At 36.2% G+C, this 18,677-nt stretch overlaps 2 protein-coding genes across 7 annotated transcripts in view; one reads left to right on the top strand and one right to left on the bottom strand.

Moving 5' to 3' along the window:
* LOC149735172 (5'-3' exoribonuclease 1-like) overlaps positions 1-18,677 on the bottom strand; it is a 34,738-nt gene that overhangs the window by 9,416 nt on the left and 6,645 nt on the right. For 4 of the 6 annotated variants that reach the window (XM_089879355.1, XM_089879357.1, XM_089879356.1 and 1 more), the window contains exons 14-33: positions 18,225-18,394; positions 14,510-14,638; positions 9,326-9,458; positions 8,835-8,939; positions 8,340-8,461; positions 7,671-7,833; positions 6,923-7,036; positions 6,667-6,753; positions 6,442-6,539; positions 6,083-6,226; positions 5,571-5,663; positions 5,096-5,231; positions 4,537-4,661; positions 3,866-4,009; positions 2,670-2,802; positions 2,220-2,291; positions 1,484-1,545; positions 1,082-1,214; positions 611-892; positions 187-226 (exon numbers count right to left, since the gene is read on the bottom strand). In XM_089879355.1, coding sequence (XP_089735481.1) covers positions 187-226; positions 611-892; positions 1,082-1,214; positions 1,484-1,545; positions 2,220-2,291; positions 2,670-2,802; positions 3,866-4,009; positions 4,537-4,661; positions 5,096-5,231; positions 5,571-5,663; positions 6,083-6,226; positions 6,442-6,539; positions 6,667-6,753; positions 6,923-7,036; positions 7,671-7,833; positions 8,340-8,461; positions 8,835-8,939; positions 9,326-9,458; positions 14,510-14,638; positions 18,225-18,394 — 2,485 coding nt within the window. The remainder of the gene's footprint in view (positions 1-186; positions 227-610; positions 893-1,081; positions 1,215-1,483; positions 1,546-2,219; positions 2,292-2,669; positions 2,803-3,865; positions 4,010-4,536; positions 4,662-5,095; positions 5,232-5,570; positions 5,664-6,082; positions 6,227-6,441; positions 6,540-6,666; positions 6,754-6,922; positions 7,037-7,670; positions 7,834-8,339; positions 8,462-8,834; positions 8,940-9,325; positions 9,459-14,509; positions 14,639-18,224; positions 18,395-18,677) is intronic. The other 2 variants (XM_089879359.1, XM_089879360.1) reach the window with 2 other exon arrangements.
* LOC149735173 (uncharacterized) lies at positions 9,978-13,506 on the top strand. Its single transcript, XM_089879371.1, has one exon. It carries the CDS (start codon positions 10,633-10,635, stop codon positions 13,300-13,302), a length of 2,670 nt encoding a protein of 889 aa, XP_089735497.1. The 5' UTR covers positions 9,978-10,632; the 3' UTR covers positions 13,303-13,506.

Genomic DNA, 18,677 nt, shown 5'->3' with positions numbered 1-18,677 from the left:
AAGCTGGCATGAGGTGTATGAAACAGAACACCTGTGTTATAACGGCTGCCGTTGCCCGCCAAGGAAGGATAAACAAGTTATATACATTTATTCTTACATAGCGGTTACTGGTTAGTAGTTAACACGGTGACTTACATACAACAATATACAAGTAGATAACACGCGTGCTCAACAGTGCTGTCATACCTGGAGTAACAGTAGCTTGGCTTTGCTCTGTTGGCAATATCTGCAATAGATGAAATTTTTTAGTTAAGTAAGGTTGAAGTAATCAACTAAATTTGGCCTAAAGAACAGAGACAGACCTAAGCCCTGGGATGTAGGTCTATCACCCAAATACCGAAGTATAATAACAACAAAATATATTTAATTGTATTCTTGCCGCTTGCGGTGTGAAACCTAAATGACTCCAAACCAAAATGACTTTGACTACAGCGGTTACAATTGGAATAATGGGGCAAATCTGGCCTAAATAGACACTCTTCCATTTTGTAAGAGTGAGGTCTTCAGCAAGGCATCATGGGGTGGGGTGTAGGCCATAGACATCACATACCCACCGTTTATACCATAGGTTTTTGATTTGAAACCAAAATGACTTTGATTATATTGACACCTGTTGTTTTGGATGAGTTCCATTGTTATTATTAATGTTTTCAACTGGATCATTGATTGTTAATGTTGATAATATATCTGTCATCTCATTGGTTGGTTTGAATTCTTCTCCGTTTTGATTGGTTGGTTTGAATTCTTCTCCGTTTTGATTGGTTGGTTTGAATTCTTCTGCATTTTGATTGGTTGGTTTGAATTCTTCTGCATTTCGATTGGTTGGTGTGTTCTGATTGGTTTTCTTTATTTCTGGCTTGTCGATTTTAATCTTTGGAAGAGTTTGAGCAGCCTGTTTAAGTAATATATTAATTAGTAATTAAACACAAATAAAAAAAGATAATTTTTTAAAAATTTTACGAAAATTCTCCCGAAAATACAAACAAAACACAGTTTATAACTTACACAAATTATTTATAAATATTGGATATAAATTTCCCCCTAAAATTAATTACAACAACAACACTAATTAATTAATTACCTCAGTTAACGAGGTTTCTATTGCTTGCTTTTCCTTATTCAGCGGAATCCCAGGTTTCTGCATTTTCTTCTGCCCTCTATGACCACTGGGGGAGACAGAGGCTTGCTCAGTGTTGGAGGGTTTCTTATGGTTGCTGTGTGGTGGTTAATGTTAGTATATAATAAGAAGCCTACAGTGATAAGCACGTATGCACGTTTCCTTGGGCAAGATACTTAACAGCAAAACTTACAATTTCAACAATTTTATACATACAGTTTTATACCCATTAAGTTTTGACATAAAGTAAAAGTTTTAGTTATTTGCGGCAAAAAGTATTTAAAGTTGCTTTTCTGGTACAAAAGTAAACATGATCATTTTGAATTAACAATATTTGCAAAATAATTCTAACACTATTTCACAAACCTTCTTTGGTTAGGGGGTTTCCCTCTCTGGAGAAGTGTGACAGCAGTAGGTGGGTGGTTCCCCTAAAGTAGGACAAATTTAGGTTATAGGATGTCTATGCCATGTAAAGTTAGGGCATTAGAATAGCTGGTCTCTTTCAGCATTGAAACACCCTCCCAACATTAGTTTAGCACATATACACTTGTCACCCCATACACCACATACATAAATACAGTGACATATTATCGACCCCGCGAACCCCGTACCTGCAGGGGGGGCCACACGAATTAGGGTCCCCCTATAATATCCGGTAAAAAATTAACCACATACAAATTGTTGTTACGTCGCAAAATAAGGTTCGCCGTCGTAACCCAATAACATGACAACGTACGTGGTAATTTAAACATTTAATTCGGTTTGTAAACGGGGGGTTTTACAGTAAAAAAGGGAGGGGTTTAAGCCAATTTTTTTGCTCCTTTGGCGCAAATTATAACCCTCCCTTAAACCACCTCTGTTTGCACCAATAGTAAGACCTATATGTAACAGTTTGAGTTGAATTGTTTTACGGGTCACCAGGTGTTCTGATAAAGGGGGCCCACGTACAAGCCTTGCGGGGGGGGCCTTCTATATCTTAAAACGCTACTGTATAAATACATACATGCAACCTACCGTCTTGGGTGCTGTATAGGGATAATTTTAGTACAAAATCCTACATATAGCATTCACATATATACACCAACATATACACACAACCCACCTTTTTAGCTGGTGTGAATGCAGATTGTGGCGAACGCACCAATCGTTGCCCGTGTTTAAGTGTGTGTTGGTTCTGTGTAATAATCAAAGTTGATATATACATATTCTATATATGGATGAGGTCCTATGTGCTATACTATGGAGTTTATAAAGATTTATACAGATTATTCTGTGTGCATGAAATGGTACTTGAATATTTTAGTGGAAAATCAGCTTAAAATCACGAGAAAACAAAATAAAATACGAGAAAAAAAAACAAATACAAGTGATATTCCTCTTTTTTATTTAAAAATAACCAAGTTATAAAAATAAAAACTAATTGGGAAAAAGTGACAAATAAATAACGGGTGTTAACACAGTTTACAGTTTTTATTTTTAGTAAAATATGAAATTATTTAAACATTTTTGTATCAAAATAAACAAAGTTAAATAATTAAATAACATGACTCACTGCTGCACCCTGGTGGTGAGGGTGAACGACCGCTACGGGCCGATTGCTTTTGTTCAACGTTCGTTCCCCATGTGTGAGGTTTATAACAGAGTAGACGGGTAAGCTGTATCCTCGCCGGGGTGGGCATCTACCACTGTGGGGGTATGGGGGGTTTAAATAGAAGAATGTAACTGTATCACATTTCATCATTTAGTTAAACGATCCAGACTCTACATTTTGGGATTCAATAATGTTTTGCATTTATTTTTGTAAAATATTTCTTTAGTTTTAAAATAAATATTTCACACCCCTACAATTAGTAGGTGAATAATTATAGTTCTATTGTGTTTGGGTGTGGTCCTTGGGGACCTGGGGTGTGGGCCAAAGTGCGACCGTTACTTTTGGGGCAAAATCTGGCTCATATCCTATAATTATATCCAGCACCCCTCTTGGTATTGGTGGGGCTATATCTTCTTGTGAGGGTATTCAAGTATAAAAATTAAATAGGGTAGTGCCCCTTAGGTAGTAACGAACATAGCCACAGTATGTGCATTATTATAAAAGGTTTATTTGTCTCCCAACTTGTACCAACTGACCTACAACCCAACTTACCAATGTACCAACATACCCCATGTACCAACTTACCCCTGTACCATTTTACCCCGACCCAACTTACCCCTGTACCAACTTACACCGTCCTAACTTACCCCACGTACCAACTTACCCCTGTACCGTCTTACATCGTCCCAACTTACCCCTGTACCATCTTACACCGTTCCAACTTACCCCTGTACCATCTTACCCCATGTACCAACTTACCCCGTGTACTACTTTACCCCGACCCAACTTACACCGTCCTAACTTACCCCACGTACCAACTTACCCCTGTACCGTCTTACATCGTCCCAACTTACCCCTGTATCATCTTACACCGTTCCAACTTACCCCTGTACCATCTTACACCGTCCCAACTTACCCCATGTACCAACTTACCCCGTGTACTACTTTACCCCAACCCAACTTACCCCTGCACCATCTTACACCGTCCCAACTTACCCCATGTACCAACTTACCCCTGTACCAACTTACACCGTCCCGACTTACCCCTGTACCATCTTACACCGTCCCAACTTACCTCTGTACCAACTTACCCTTGTGCCAACTAACCCCCCTACAATAACCTACCCTTGTACCACCTTACCCCTGTACCAACTTACCCCAGCGTAAGTCCCCCCATAAACTCATCATCGAACATGACATCAAACACCACCCCTTGTTCACTACTACCACGTGTATGAATACCTATTATGGTGCCGCGTAGACCAAGGGGGACGGTGTGCCCCTCGCGCACGTTTACCACCCTGGGAAAAACATGGAAGAAAATCAAATCTCAAATATTCAAATTAAATATAACAAACAGTTACAAAATAAAATTAAGTTTTTTACACCATGAGAGTCAAATTATATTAAACTATATTCTGTTACTTCTGCTACCAGGCATAGTATAAATAATATATTAGTGGCGCATCTGGTATAAAAACTGGAGCCCCGTTGAAGTCTTGCCATTTGGTGGACCAAATGTTGGAAACACACTACATTTTTATACCAGATGAGCCACTGATATATTATTTATACTATGCCTGGTAGCAAGAGCATCAGTATCTAACCAACATAGAAAGCCTACATAAGTTTATATAGTTGTATAAAACACAGATGTTGTGGTCAGTTTCAATATAAACATTAAAGCACATATATTTTCACTGAAGATGGTTTTAATTTTAAACCAAAACATTTAAAAATAAAGACCAATTTTGACAAATATGCTTGTACTTTAAAATATCCCATAGCAGAAGCATTATAATATTAAACACATATAAATATTCCATACCTGTCAAGTTCATGGTGTTTCGCTTGTTTATCAGGGGTTAGTGTACCTTGTTGTACCAGCGGTCGGTATAAGTAATGCGAGAGAACGCTCAGTTTTACCTCTGTTGTTTTGTCCTTGGTTTTGTTCTGTGGTGGTGTAATGTGTTTGAATTGTATCTTTACATTTAATCCTTCATTTATAATATAGTAGGGTGGGGGAAAATGGGACACCTTTAGCACATAACAATAAACAACGGTCTGTAAGAGTTGTGAGGATATAGTTTTATAAATCTTTGAATGTTTCTTGTTTACTATTAAATGGGTCGAGAAAATCGAGTTAAACGGTGTCCCATCTTCCCCCACCCCACTGTTTAGGTGCAAGTCCTAGGTCCTTGCAAAGGATCTCCTCACCCATATAACACGGGTGTTCTGTTTCATACACCTTATATTCGCTTACAAGTTACTACATAAATATACCACTGGTAGAAGCACCAAGCCTCAAACCTGTACCCTCTAATCCAGAGATAAGCGGTCAACCTCTGGTATTTTTACATAACATACTCCATAGTGACATCACAAACCTTAAACAATTGTATTTCCTCATCGATTGCTGACACAACAATGGGTTCTATTGTATTGGAACTTTCATGAACCTTAGTTCCACCATATGAGGGTAACGACTTTAACCATTTGGAAAGTTCTTGTAGTTTCTCAATTCTAGTGGAAAAAATGCTTAAAACATTGTTTTTATGAAGTATTACACAATGTATAAACTGTTACTGGCAGACAATTCCCTCATAATATAAACAGTATTAGGCTACCGATTCTGAGCTAATTCTGATATATAAACTGTTTCCAACAGGCATATCGTTATTCTTAAACACTTAAGCCTCACACCTTACATTCCCACACACCCCCACAGTGGGACTTGAATCCCCAACCCCCTTTTTTCATTCCCACAAACCCCCACAGTGGTATTTGAACCCCACACTCCCACAGTGGGACTTGAACCCCACACCCCCACAGTGGGACTTGAACCCCGAACCCCCCACTTACATTCCCTCACTCCCCATCATAGCTTCAAGATCCAACGAATCTTCTGATGTTTTCATCAGACTTTCCTCAAGATATCGTAACACACGGGGAAACCTGGGGTTATTAGGGTTACTTGGTTGGTTACTTAATTAAAACAGTATTTGGGGGAATTTAGGATTAAAGGGGTTATTAGGGGTCCCATATATGCATTCATTGACATTATATCATGCAACAATACATAAGAAATGCTGCTTTGACATTAATTCCAACTTTATTTTCATTAAAATAGACAATATTCATCTAAAAACAACTTTTAAGAAGGATTTTACTTTTATGTTCATATTTAAAACCGCCAGCCAATTAAAATACAATTCCTACAATTCCTAAACGCAATTTTTACCCAAAACATGAACACAGCAAATAAAAAGGTTTAAAACAGCAAATAATCTTCTAAAACACAAAAAGCCTACATACCAGGCATCATACATCCCAACAGGTACCCTGCCTGGTACTTGAACCATGCACCCTCTTACCTTTGTTTATACGCCAGCAACAACTTAGTCACAGCATCTGAATACAACCATTCGTTGTCCTTCCTTTTAGTAAAACCAGCAATCCCTGATTTCTCCTTGGTGAACTTTAAGTTCAGACCAATGCTCCATTTGCGAGTTTCAGGACTGTTTGTAAAAGTGGAAACGATTTTAAAAAAACTGGGTAACGGTATAAAATGGGTTGTTGGAGTAAATTTATATATATTTTAAGAATAAATTGATGAGGGTAGGCCCGCATACCCTGTACCATATAAATTCAACACCATTGATTGTAATAACGCATACACAAGATGAGATTTATTTGATTGTCCAGCGTTATTAACACATTATAACCAACTCACTAGTAAATATAAATAGACCCCGTGATCCTGGACAGCAGGTAACCAGTTATCCCAACGTTTGAAGCGATCTTCCAACCTGGATGGTAGCTTGACATTGTCTGTGCGGTAATAACTTTAATGTAAGTGGTATATGATACTGTTGTATAGTGGCCGACACAAAGTTAACGTTGTTCTATTCATTCTATATGGGTGAAGTCCTAAAATAAAGATATTGTTATAACTTACATGCATTTTCTTGAATATCTTTGTAAGGTTTGGCTCCGGAGGTATCTTGAACAATACAGTAGCATTTCCCCCATGTGTGCTGCAAACCTGTGTATTGAATGTATGTCACTTATATAACCTTGCATGGCGCAGCCTCCCCCCCCCCTTTTATAAAAAAAAGAAAATTATATAAAAAAATTTTATTATTTTTTTTAAACTTCCCAATTTTTTTCTGGCTGCCCCACTGATTACAATACATAGATAATACACAGCCTACCTTTCCCACACATCCATAATGCGGAACACCAAGGTTGAATACTTGGGCATCTTGTGGAAACATCTCAGCAACCGTGGTGACCGATTTCATGGTTTGTTCTTTTACTGTGATGTCCTGTGTGTGGTGTATAGAGGGGATTATATTAGAATACATTTATTCATAAGTTACCCAGGACCTTATGTATATGGTAGTGGTATGGTCAATTGGGGATAAATAAAATTACTTCTAAGTTTGCATTCATAAGTTTACTGTAATGTCCATGTGTGGTGTATATGGTTAATTGTATTATGCATACAAAGTTAGTTAGGGTTGTTCTGTATGTATGCCAGGGTAATTAGAATGAATAATATAAGTTATTTTACAACAGATAACATGGGAAAATACAAGTTATATCTAAATAACTGTCACGTCCTATGTGAATATTGTTAATCGGATATAAACGCATTTATAGCTTATAATATAGCCAGGGTTATTCTGTGTCATAGTTGTCACCTGTGTGAATGGTGGGGTTATGTGAGGATAACAAGTTATTTTACAAGGGGTAACATGCGAAAATAATACAAGTTAAAAGTTATATCTAAATAACTGTGATGCCATGTAGGTAAGGGTCCATTTATGAATCCATGAGTTGGCCAGGTATATTTGCTGCATATTTAGTTTTGTATTCTGTGATGATGCAGCAAGAAACAGCATTTGGTATATTCTAGCATAACAGTTATATTACAAGTTACAACCAAACACAACCTACCTTTAACACAGTCTGCAATGCAAATGGCTGCATAGTATTTGACCATTGCTTCTCCAACGTAATCTCACCATTACGACCACATATATATTTCTTTCCCAGTAATAAGTGAACATATAAGATGACTCGGGTGTCTCCTATGTTTATACCGTGTCTGCCTATGCTCCTGTTGGTAGTTCATGCTCAATGAGTTAGACTCATATACACACCGCACCCATACAAATGCCACAACCCTATTTTAAAAAAATTCCTTACGCGATGGATAAAATCCAGATATGTGTTGTTTATTGCAGTGCTCTTAACGTGGTGGATAAAAACCAGATATGTGTTGTTTATTGCAGTGCTCTTAACGTGGTGGATAAAAACCAGATATGTGTTGTTTATTGCAGTGCTCTTAACCGGTGGATAAAAACCAGATATGCAGCGCAATGAAGCATGGTAATTTCAGGCCTTATTTTCCACAAGGAGACGGGGACCAGACCTAATGAATACGCCCCTGTTAATGCTTAATGCCAAGTTACATCACGGGTATTACACACATGTGGTTTCATACACCATATGCCCACTGTCAAGCTTATTACCCATACATACACCTCATGCTCACAGTATACACCATACACACACAGTTTACAACACATAGTACACACCAGTGACACCACCACCACAACTTACGTATCCTTTATATCCTTAACATCTCCATGAAAAGCTTCCACCTCATGCTTCTCCATCATCTTCCACACAACTTTATGCTTGGAACTTTGGTTACCAACCGTTGTATGTTCCTGGTAGGTGGCCTGTATGGATATTATATCAGGATAAAGTGGTGAATATATATGATAATTAATAATATAACTTAATGTAAAAGGTGCGGAACAATGTACATTTATCCACAGACAGAAATATATTCATTAAAACATTAGAAAAGTAAAAGAACACACATATTTATCCACAAAAATAAGCAAAACATTTGGGGTGTTTTGCACATAATAGTGGAATACATACCCATATACCATACCCATATAACTCATACACATATATATACCCATACACATATATATACCAATACACATACACCAATATACATCATACACACTATATATATATACATATACATATACACCATACACATACTATGCAAGTATGCAACATACTATATATAACCCCCACCTTTTCCTTTCCATCAGTAACAGCCACCACTTTTCCCTCAGCCATATGCGGCCAACCAACGTATACTGATTCACCCAACAATCGCTCCGATATCGACTCCAGGCTCTGGGAACAACAACATTATAAATATTAATAACTTGGTGATAAAAAAAGTGAAAGAGCCTTCAGCAAACGTCTTGGTATTTAACCATCTATTTATATTGAATTCAGGCTATGGGACAACAATAGTGTGTAATAATAATAATATAGTAGGGTGGGGGAAGATGGGACACCTTTCCATTCTATTAAAAAATTAACAAGACCGTTATAAACTTGGTATCAAAGAAAAGGAAAATTTATCTTGTGTTAAAGAGCTTTAGTAAAATGTCTTTTGAAATAAATGTTTTTATATCAAAGGAGCCAAAAAAGACTATTTTACATTATATAATGTCTAGTTTCTAGGGGCTACAGTAACATTATAAACATTGAAGCGTTGCAAACACCAAACAAACCTCATTCTTCTTCAACAGAGCCCTGTATGATGTCATAGTTGATTTCTCCTCAGGAGGAAGTATTCGGAGGATGAGATTCTCATTCCTACTCGGTGCTTGGAATACTTTGACACCTTGTTTCTTCAAGTAGGATCTGTGGGGGGTTAAATATGATGAATGAAATCTTTTCTATTTTTATTTGTCTTGCTTAGATTTTTGGATGTATGAAACTTATTTATCCTCGCATGGCGGGGCAACGACAGTCGTTTTAACACGGGTGTTCTGTTTCACACATCTCATGCCAGCTTACAAGTTACCACGTATGTAACTTATTTAACCTCGCATGGCAATGACAGTCTTTATAACACGGGTGCTCTGTTTCATACACCTCGTGCCCGATGCTTACAAGTTACCACGTATGTAACTTATTTAACCTCGCATGGCAATGACAGTCTTTATAACACGGGTGTTCTGTTCCATACACCTCGTGCCCGATGCTTACAAGTTACCACGTATGTAACTTGTTTATCCTTGCATGGCTGGGCAACAGAATCCATTGGTTTATGAATGGAATTTTGTTTTTGTTTAAAATTACTACAATTAGAGCCTGTATGTTTGCTAATTTCCATTTTTAGTTAATTTTAATTCCTTTTGTTGTCATTTTATAAGTTTGAGTGTGTGTCCTTTACACACCACTGATATATAAACTTTGTTAGCTACCACTTGCGATGTGTTTTGTAAGCTGAAATATTTCAGAGGAATTCAAGCATAACGTTCTCGCTACAGTGGAGTTGAGGCATATCAAACTATAAGTGTATGTTAACTGTAGCTACAGTAGGGTTGTGGCATTATAAACTTTGTTAGCTACAGTAGGGTTGTGGCATTATAAACTTTGTTAGCTACAGTAGGGTTGTGGTATTATAAACTTTGCTAGCTACAGTAGGGTTGTGGTATTATAAACTTTGTTAGCTACAGTAGGGTTGTGGTATTATAAACTTTGTTAGCTACAGTAGGGTTGTGGTATTATAAACTTTGTTAGCTACAGTAGGGTTGTGGAATTATAAACTTTGTTAGCTACAGTAGTGTTGTGGTATTATAAACTTTGTTAGCTACAGTAGTGTTGTGGCATTATAAACTTTGTTAGCAATTTCTAGTGTTGCGGTTTCGTATACTGAACTATTTCTTTAACACATGAATTCAACTTTAAGCACAGTCGCGTTAAAGTTTTATAAACTCTGTATTTTTGTTAGCTGCGGTTGCATTGTTACATTATAAACTTTGTTAACAGTTGATGCATAAGAGTTACTTCTCTGTATGAAAGTTTCAAAATGGAATCAACTGAACATGACTTTATACAAGATGAGGTTGGTGACGAGGAAAAGATTCTTGCCCAAAAGTTGAACGATTTGTGTGATTCTGATGGGAAAGAAATGAAAGGAACTGAACTTAAAGCAGCTGTGGTACTCTATGAGTTGGCCAAGATTTATGAAAATAAATCTAACTATAAAATGTTGAACATGACTCGTAGTGCAGCTCTGTATAACGCTGCTATTGTGAGGGATCCAGAGAATCAAATATTTAGAGATGAACTTAAAGCTTTATGCTCAGCAGTTCTGGTGGAAGCAGATGCGGCAAAGCTTGACGCTGATTTGGTTTCTTTGGCAGGAGAGGTAAAAGAAAAACTAAAGGAGCTTCGAGAAGATTTTGGCGAAAGGTATAACAAGTTTGAGGAAATCACAGATGATTTAGAAGATGATCAACTGATTAATCTACAAAGGAGGAAAGTCATAGATGTTAAAAATATTCAACAAGAAGTTACGGGAAGCTACACCGAGTTAATGAGGTTTATTTCTGATAAATGCATCAAGATTATGGGAGAACAACCATGCAAATATGCTGTAGTTGGATTGGGTTCCTTGGCACGATCGGAAATCACTCTGTACTCAGATTTCGAACACATCATTGTCCTTGATAATGATGATGCCAAGATGAAAGATCAGGAGATAATCATGAAGTACTTCAGATGGTTCACCACAATCTTCAACATCATCTTAATCAACCTCGGAGAAACCTTGATCAACTGTGTTGCAATTCCAAGTATAAACCCCAGGTATAGAGACTGGTTTACAGACATTGTTACACTAAATGGGATAACATTTGATGGAATGGTAGCCCACGCTTGCATACGCCCACTTGGACGACCAGCAACTAAAAAAAAACCTTGGAACACTGAGTTTATTAAACCAGTTGATGAAATGGTCCTATACTTAAATAGCGATGAACAAGTAAAGCAGGGATACCATGTGGCTGAAGTTTTATCCAGGGCTTGCTTTGTAGCTGGTGATGAAGGAATTTGTGTTGAATATCAAGAACAAGCTCATCAACAGATTAAAGAAAATGATGAAAAAAATAAGTTCTCAACTGTGTCCAAACAAATAGAAGGTAATCTCCAAAAGTTCGACTTGATAAATATACATGTTAGTACATTTTCGGGTTGGCAAAATTACAACATAAAGAAAGCAATCTACCGAGGTGCAACCATCTTTATTTCGGCCATCGGTAGACTATGTTCACTGCAAGCATCATCTTGCTTTGATGTCATTGATGAATTGGAAGAAAAAGGCAAATGCAGTGAAGAGGTGGCAGACCAACTCCGGTTCATGGTGGCAGTGGCTTGTGAGGTTCGCGCAAAAGTTTATCATTCACAGGGACAACAAGATGATGATCTTACGGAAGGTTTTTTTGGTGAGGAACCTATATCTGGTTTAATTAAAATTGTTGGAAAACAAAGTCTTGTATCTTTCACCATGAGTGTAATATTCATGCAACAATTGCTAAAAGAATATATAGCAGATTACAGTACATGGTCATTAGAATGGCTTGTTATGGAGGATCCTGTTAGACTTAAAATGAAATCTTTATCTGTTCTCGTGTTATATAAAGATGTGGTGGAACTTATCAAACAAACAACTTCCTCGCCACAAGTTGGTGAAATGCCGTTTGATATTAATGTTGTTACAGTTGCATTTATATGTAAGGAATATGATCTGGTTATTGATATTTGTTCAAACGTTAACCAATCTAAGCTTACAGAAGATCAGATGTTTGCGTACAAAGTTTATGAATTGGCCAGCATTGTAAAACGATCGTACAACAAGGAGGCAAAATCTTTTGAAGGTTTAAGATCAGAAGTTGAAGCCAAGATCCAGGAATTGGAAAAAATGTCGAAAAATGTTGAATCAAGCAAACAAAAGTTTAGGCAGCTTCAAAGCCTTTTAACATATTCTGAAACCTTGTTGTTGCTCAACGATGGTAGATTTTCCAACATTTACACACTTTGGAAAAAGCTCTTAAAATCGAAGGACCTTACCTATGATATAAAAACCACACATTTGTGTGTTTATGCCCAAGTTCTGGTGGACAATAGAAAACCCACAGAAGCATTGAAACTACTGGATGAAGCCAAACAATTGATACAAACGTACAAGAATACAACAACATTGGTGCACATGGCTCTATATAATGCATATGCAGTTTACTACAGTTACACCCGCAGATATTACAAGTCATTGATATGTGAGTTGGAATGTGCAAGAATCCGGAAGAAACTTAAGCTACCAATACCTGGTGTTATTAAGCAATGGACAAAAAAAACTTTTCAACAATTCATGTTTCAACATCCCATGAAGTTGTGTGAATCTGCTGGAACACTGATAAACAATGGAAAATACAAAGAAGCATTGAAACTACTGGATGAAGCCAAACAACTGATGCAACCGTACAAGAATACAACAACAGTGGTGCACATGAATCTATATGGTGCATATGCAGTTTACTACCATAATACTGGCAGATATATTGAGTCATTGATATGTTGGTTGGAATATGCGAGAATCTGTAACGAGCTTGAGCAACCAATGTCAAATGAAATACAAAGAATAAGAATATGTTTCTACCTGTTAAAATTCCAGCACTATTGTTTTATACATCTATTCTAATATAAAAAGAAATTCAACATGTAATTGATACAATAATTGTGTATTAAACAAGTTATATTTAATAATTGTGTATTAAACATGTTATATTTAATAATTGTGTATTAAACATGTTATATTTAATAATTGTGTATTGAACAAGTTAAATTTAATAGTTGTGTATTAAACATGTTAGATTTAATAATTGTGTATTGAACAAGTTATATTTAATAGTTGTGTATTAAACATGTTAGATTTAATAGTTGTGTATTAAACATGTTAGATTTAATAATTGTGTATTAAACATGTTATATTTAATAATTGTATTTTAAACAAGTTATATTTAATAATTGTGTATTAAACATGTTATATTTAATAATTGTATTTTAAACAAGTTATATTTAATAGTTGTGTATTAAACATGTTAGATTTAATAATTGTGTATTAAACATGTTATATATAATAATTGTGTATTAAACATGTTATGTTTAATAATTGTGTATTAAACATGTTATGTTTAATAATTGTGTATTAAACATGTTATATTTAATAATTGTGAATTAAACATGTTGTATTTAATAATTGTGTATTAAACATGTTAGATTTAATAATTGTGTATTAAACATGTTATATTTAATAATTGTGTATTAAACATGTTGTATTTAATAATTGTGTATTAAACATGTTATATTTAATAATTGTGTATTAAACATGTTATGTTTAATAATTGTGTATTGAACAAGTTATATTTAATAGTTGTGTATTAAACATGTTATATTTAATAATTATGTATTAAACATGTTATTGATATAATATCTTGTACTAAATATATTAAGACAACAAGTTATAATCAGCAAACAGATCATTATGACATCACACTTACATAAATAAAGCCTATTCAACATATTCTAGAATATCGTTTGTTCGAGCATACAGTTATTAGAACATAGTATCAGGGAAACTTAGGCGGGACAAGAGCTCACAAAGCCCGCCATGGGATTAATGTTACCTCAAACGTCTCAGTGCACAGTATTTGCGTAAGTTAAAGTATGTAACTTGCCTTATCCCCGCGTGGCGGCCGGGACAACAATTTTATGTATGTAATGTGTTTGTATAACACTTACAATATATTAATATTTTAATTTCCTTGTATGTAACTTTGTGGCTTTGTTTTTTATGCATGTGTTTGTATAACCCTTACAGTGTATTCATAATTAGTAATGTTACTTACTTATGTGGTAGATGGTATAATGTTGGAAAACCTTGGTAATATGTTGATAGTTTACACCCAGGTAGCAAGCCTTTCGTAAAGTCACGATAATCATCGTATATCCAATGTGTTGGTGGGATGTCTTCACGTCTGTGGGTGTATGGGGTTAATATGGGTATATATAGGGGGTTATATAAAATATATAGTAGGGTGGGGAAAGATGGGACACCCTTTTACTCTATTTTCTCGTCCCATTCAGTAGTAAACAAAGAACATTCAAAGAATTATAAAACCGTATCTCCACGACTCCTATCGGCCGTTGTTAATTGTTCAAAACACAATCAGGATATTTGGATATTATGTGCTAAACGTGTCCCATCTTCCCCCACCCTACTATACATAGTGTTAATCCATGGGAATGGGATTAATCCATAAGCATCATGAATCGTGGGGGAAAACTAGTTTAATGATTTTTCGCTCCATTGCTAACCAATCATTAACATTTTTTGTGCCTTTTTCATTGCGATAACTAAGAATATATTTGTCCAAAACCTGTTGAAAAGGAAACAGATTGATTTAAAGATTTTAGTTAATTGGTTGAGGTCATTGGCTGTGGAGAATGAAATTACCAGTTCGTGTGGTGTGGTCCACACGATGCTATGGAATAATGGTTGCTTCACAAGTACCCGGACCTCGTATATTAATAATTAACTGTGGAATCATATACTCTATAGTAACATAGAATCTACGATTTGTGGGGTGTGCGTAACTACTGACATGTCCACAAGATTAGATTGTAATTAAAAAAGATTTAATGTCTTGTGGCAGATGAAACGCTAAATTATTTCTAGATTGAAATAATTAAACTATGCATAGTACATATAGACTACGTTATATTACTCTATATGCAACATAAGGTCTATTTTATAACAGCTTTAGATATATTGCAGGTTTAAAGATACCAATGTTTTGTCTGCAATATAGTAAGACTCCCTCCATCAAGGTAATCAACACTGGTATTATTTATGAAGTTTCAGGGATAAGACTAATATTATACTGTTATTAACATGCACTATACATTCAATCTAGATTTTTTAACAACTTCTGACAAAAACTAAAAAGTTAGTAGTATTGCTAAACATAGGCTTTTTTAGAATAATTACCACTAAACTACAACAAATATATTCAATTAAGGAAAAAGTTTGAGGTTTATTAGGAGTTGGAACATATTTTTGAGGGTTTTATAAGGATTTTTTTTGTGACAATGGCATGGATTGACGCTCGTCTATTTACTAAGCGCGGGGACTCGTAAGTCCATAGGTGTGACGGTTATTCCACTTGTTCCCGGACCTCATATATCAATTTTTAACTGGAGAGTTATATACTCCACTGCGATATAAAATCTACGATTTGTGGGGCGTGTTGAACTACTGACTGTAACAATTGCGATTGCAGAAAGTTAACTTAAACAAAAATATTTGCCACTCATCTTAATAATTTAATATCTCACAAACATGCATTCAAATAAACACTATACAGTGGTGATAGTACAATGATCAGCAAATTTCAAAATTGAAAGCACTTTGCCACACCAGGTTTGGCGCCTACGTTCCTATGTATATGGTGTGGGGGAAGATGGGACACCTTTAGCACAAAATATATATATATATATGGACGATAATATAGAATATAAAGGTGTCCCATCTTCCCCCACCCTACTATATACACATACAGATGCTTCCTAAATGAAATGAGGTCTAATTGGTAGATTGAGACCACCCCTGGTATTACAAAACTTGTACTTACTGCATTACGCTACAGAGCCTGACATGCACAGGCTACACACATGATTCACTACGTCATGCGAGCTAATGACTCAAGTTACAGCGGTGATTTTCAAGTTACAGCGGTGATTTTCTCAAGTTACAGCGGTGATTTTGTCCGACGCCGTGGCTCAGTGGTTCAGGCGCCTGCATCGAAACCAAAGTGTCCCCGGTTCGATGCTTGGCAGCGGTACTAAAACTGATCGGCGTATGTGTCCTTGGGCAAGACACTTAACGGACATTGCTCCAACCCAGCGGTCACTAATGGGTTGTCAAAATTGTAAGCCATATTAAATAAAAATCATACACAAAGTTGAAAAGTATGGTAACTCGTAAGCACACGAGGATAAAAAATGGTGCCAACAATACGCGTCTGACTGCGATGCGGTGTCGCGGCACCGCTCGCAAGAAGGACTTAAATGGGCTTTCCGGGTGTTGGGGTAATGGGCCAAATCTGGCCTAAATCCCAGGTCCTTGACAAGGACCTCACCCATAAAAAAAAAAATACAGCGGTGATTATGACACCAGTCGAGCTCAGGCATTTTGTCTCAATCACACCCGGACCTCAATAAGTCATTAGTAATCATACGCTTATATAGTCAACTGTAATAATAAACCTACGGTTTGTGGGTTCTTCGCAACTGGACCGCTGGACATTTGCAACAAAGAGGTCTAATAGTGGTTTGAAACCACCTCTGAAATAACCCAACCACTGTACGTACTTGCCAAAGCGTAGAGTGCTTTATGTCTACGATACACCAACAGCACAAACACACTTCAGCAGCGGCGAAGTTACACCAGTTCATCCAGGTACCACTTTTCTCCCCTCACGGACCTCAATGTTAAGTACTAACAACATAACTATATACACGGGTGTAAAGTATGAACTCCAATTTGTGGGGCTGTTACCCTACTACTGGCTCACTAACCAAATGCAGAATCGATTTTTGAGGTAATTTTGAAATCAATAAAAGTGAATTCAATACTACTGATATTTTATAAATACACCCCCCATCAACAATTTATATAGGTAACATCTAATATAAAAATATTCTATAAATATGTACTAAACGGCCACCCTTGCCACCCCTATGTAACTATATATCGTATATAAACCCCAAGAAATAAAAGAGGTCTAATTGGAAGATTGAAACCACCTCTGGGCCTAACCACCAGTATGAACTTAGCGTAAACATCTTACGCTAAGTTTTAGATGGCGCCATCTTCAAAGGTGCTTTCGGCTTCCTTTGCATATAGTACTACACCCGGGAACCAGTGTGCAGTCCCAGTGGTATGAACGGCACCAGTTGCGCTTGGTATATTGTCTCAATCATACCCGGACCTCAGAGTTAAATATTAACCATATGAATATATACACGCGTGTAATATCTGAACTCCGGTTTGTGGGCTATTACTCCATCACTGATAATTTATACTTTCAGTATGTTTTTACATAGTGTGTTTTTAACGACTGTTGTTTTGCTGCTAATTCCCTTCTCTCTGTTATTTTGATTAATTAGATCTTTGTTAATTTTATCAAAGAGATAATAAATGACTTTTAACTTTACATAGCAAAACTTTTTTATCTCTTCGAATACGATAGCGAAGATCAAATTAATTAACGAACGAAGAGAAGGAAATGGAATTAGCAGCAAAACGACAATCGTTAAAACACGCTACGGGTGAAAACTACTATAGGAAAATAATCAAATAAAATAGGGTGGCTGCTAAACCTATTTAGAAAACTTACTTAAACCTATTCGGCCAAACAACATTCGTTAAAACACGCTCCAAGCAAAATAAAAGCTGCACCCAGAACATAAATTGGATTTTTTTGATTAACTTTTAAACTCTGGTCTAAGTTCAAAAAAAAATACAACTTTAAAAATATCTTTTAAAAACTTGAGACTTACTTTGCCACACAAGCTTCCAGGTTCGGGAAAATGCCGTGTAATGATGACTTGACATAATGGGGTGTGTTGGGGTCGTAACTATAAAGCTGACAAGGACCGTGTGTGTTGCGACGCTTGTCACTCGCTGATAGTCGCGAATTACAAGACTCCATTGCCGATAACAATCGCTCCTGGTGATGTCATAATACTAAGTGTCATTCAACAATAGAATATAAAGGTTTACATACATACACCTTGACATTGTATTATGTACACCAGTTGTTGGTGTATGTTATACAAAATCTTAATTATGAATATCAAGGTTACAATTATCGAGTATAGACTCATTATACTACAGCAGATGTTTCACCAAGTCTACTCAGTCTTTTACAAGTACTGATGATGCCAACAGTTTTTAGTGTTTGTTATACAAAAATCTTAATATGAATATCAAGGTTGTTTCAATTATCGAGT

Source organism: Ciona robusta, chromosome 6 (assembly GCF_009617815.1).
Source record: "Ciona robusta chromosome 6, ASM961781v2".
In the NCBI taxonomy this organism is placed as follows: domain Eukaryota; kingdom Metazoa; phylum Chordata; class Ascidiacea; order Phlebobranchia; family Cionidae; genus Ciona; species Ciona robusta.
Note: the sequence above shows the minus strand (reverse complement) of the source record. Positions and strands in the feature narration are given on the sequence as shown.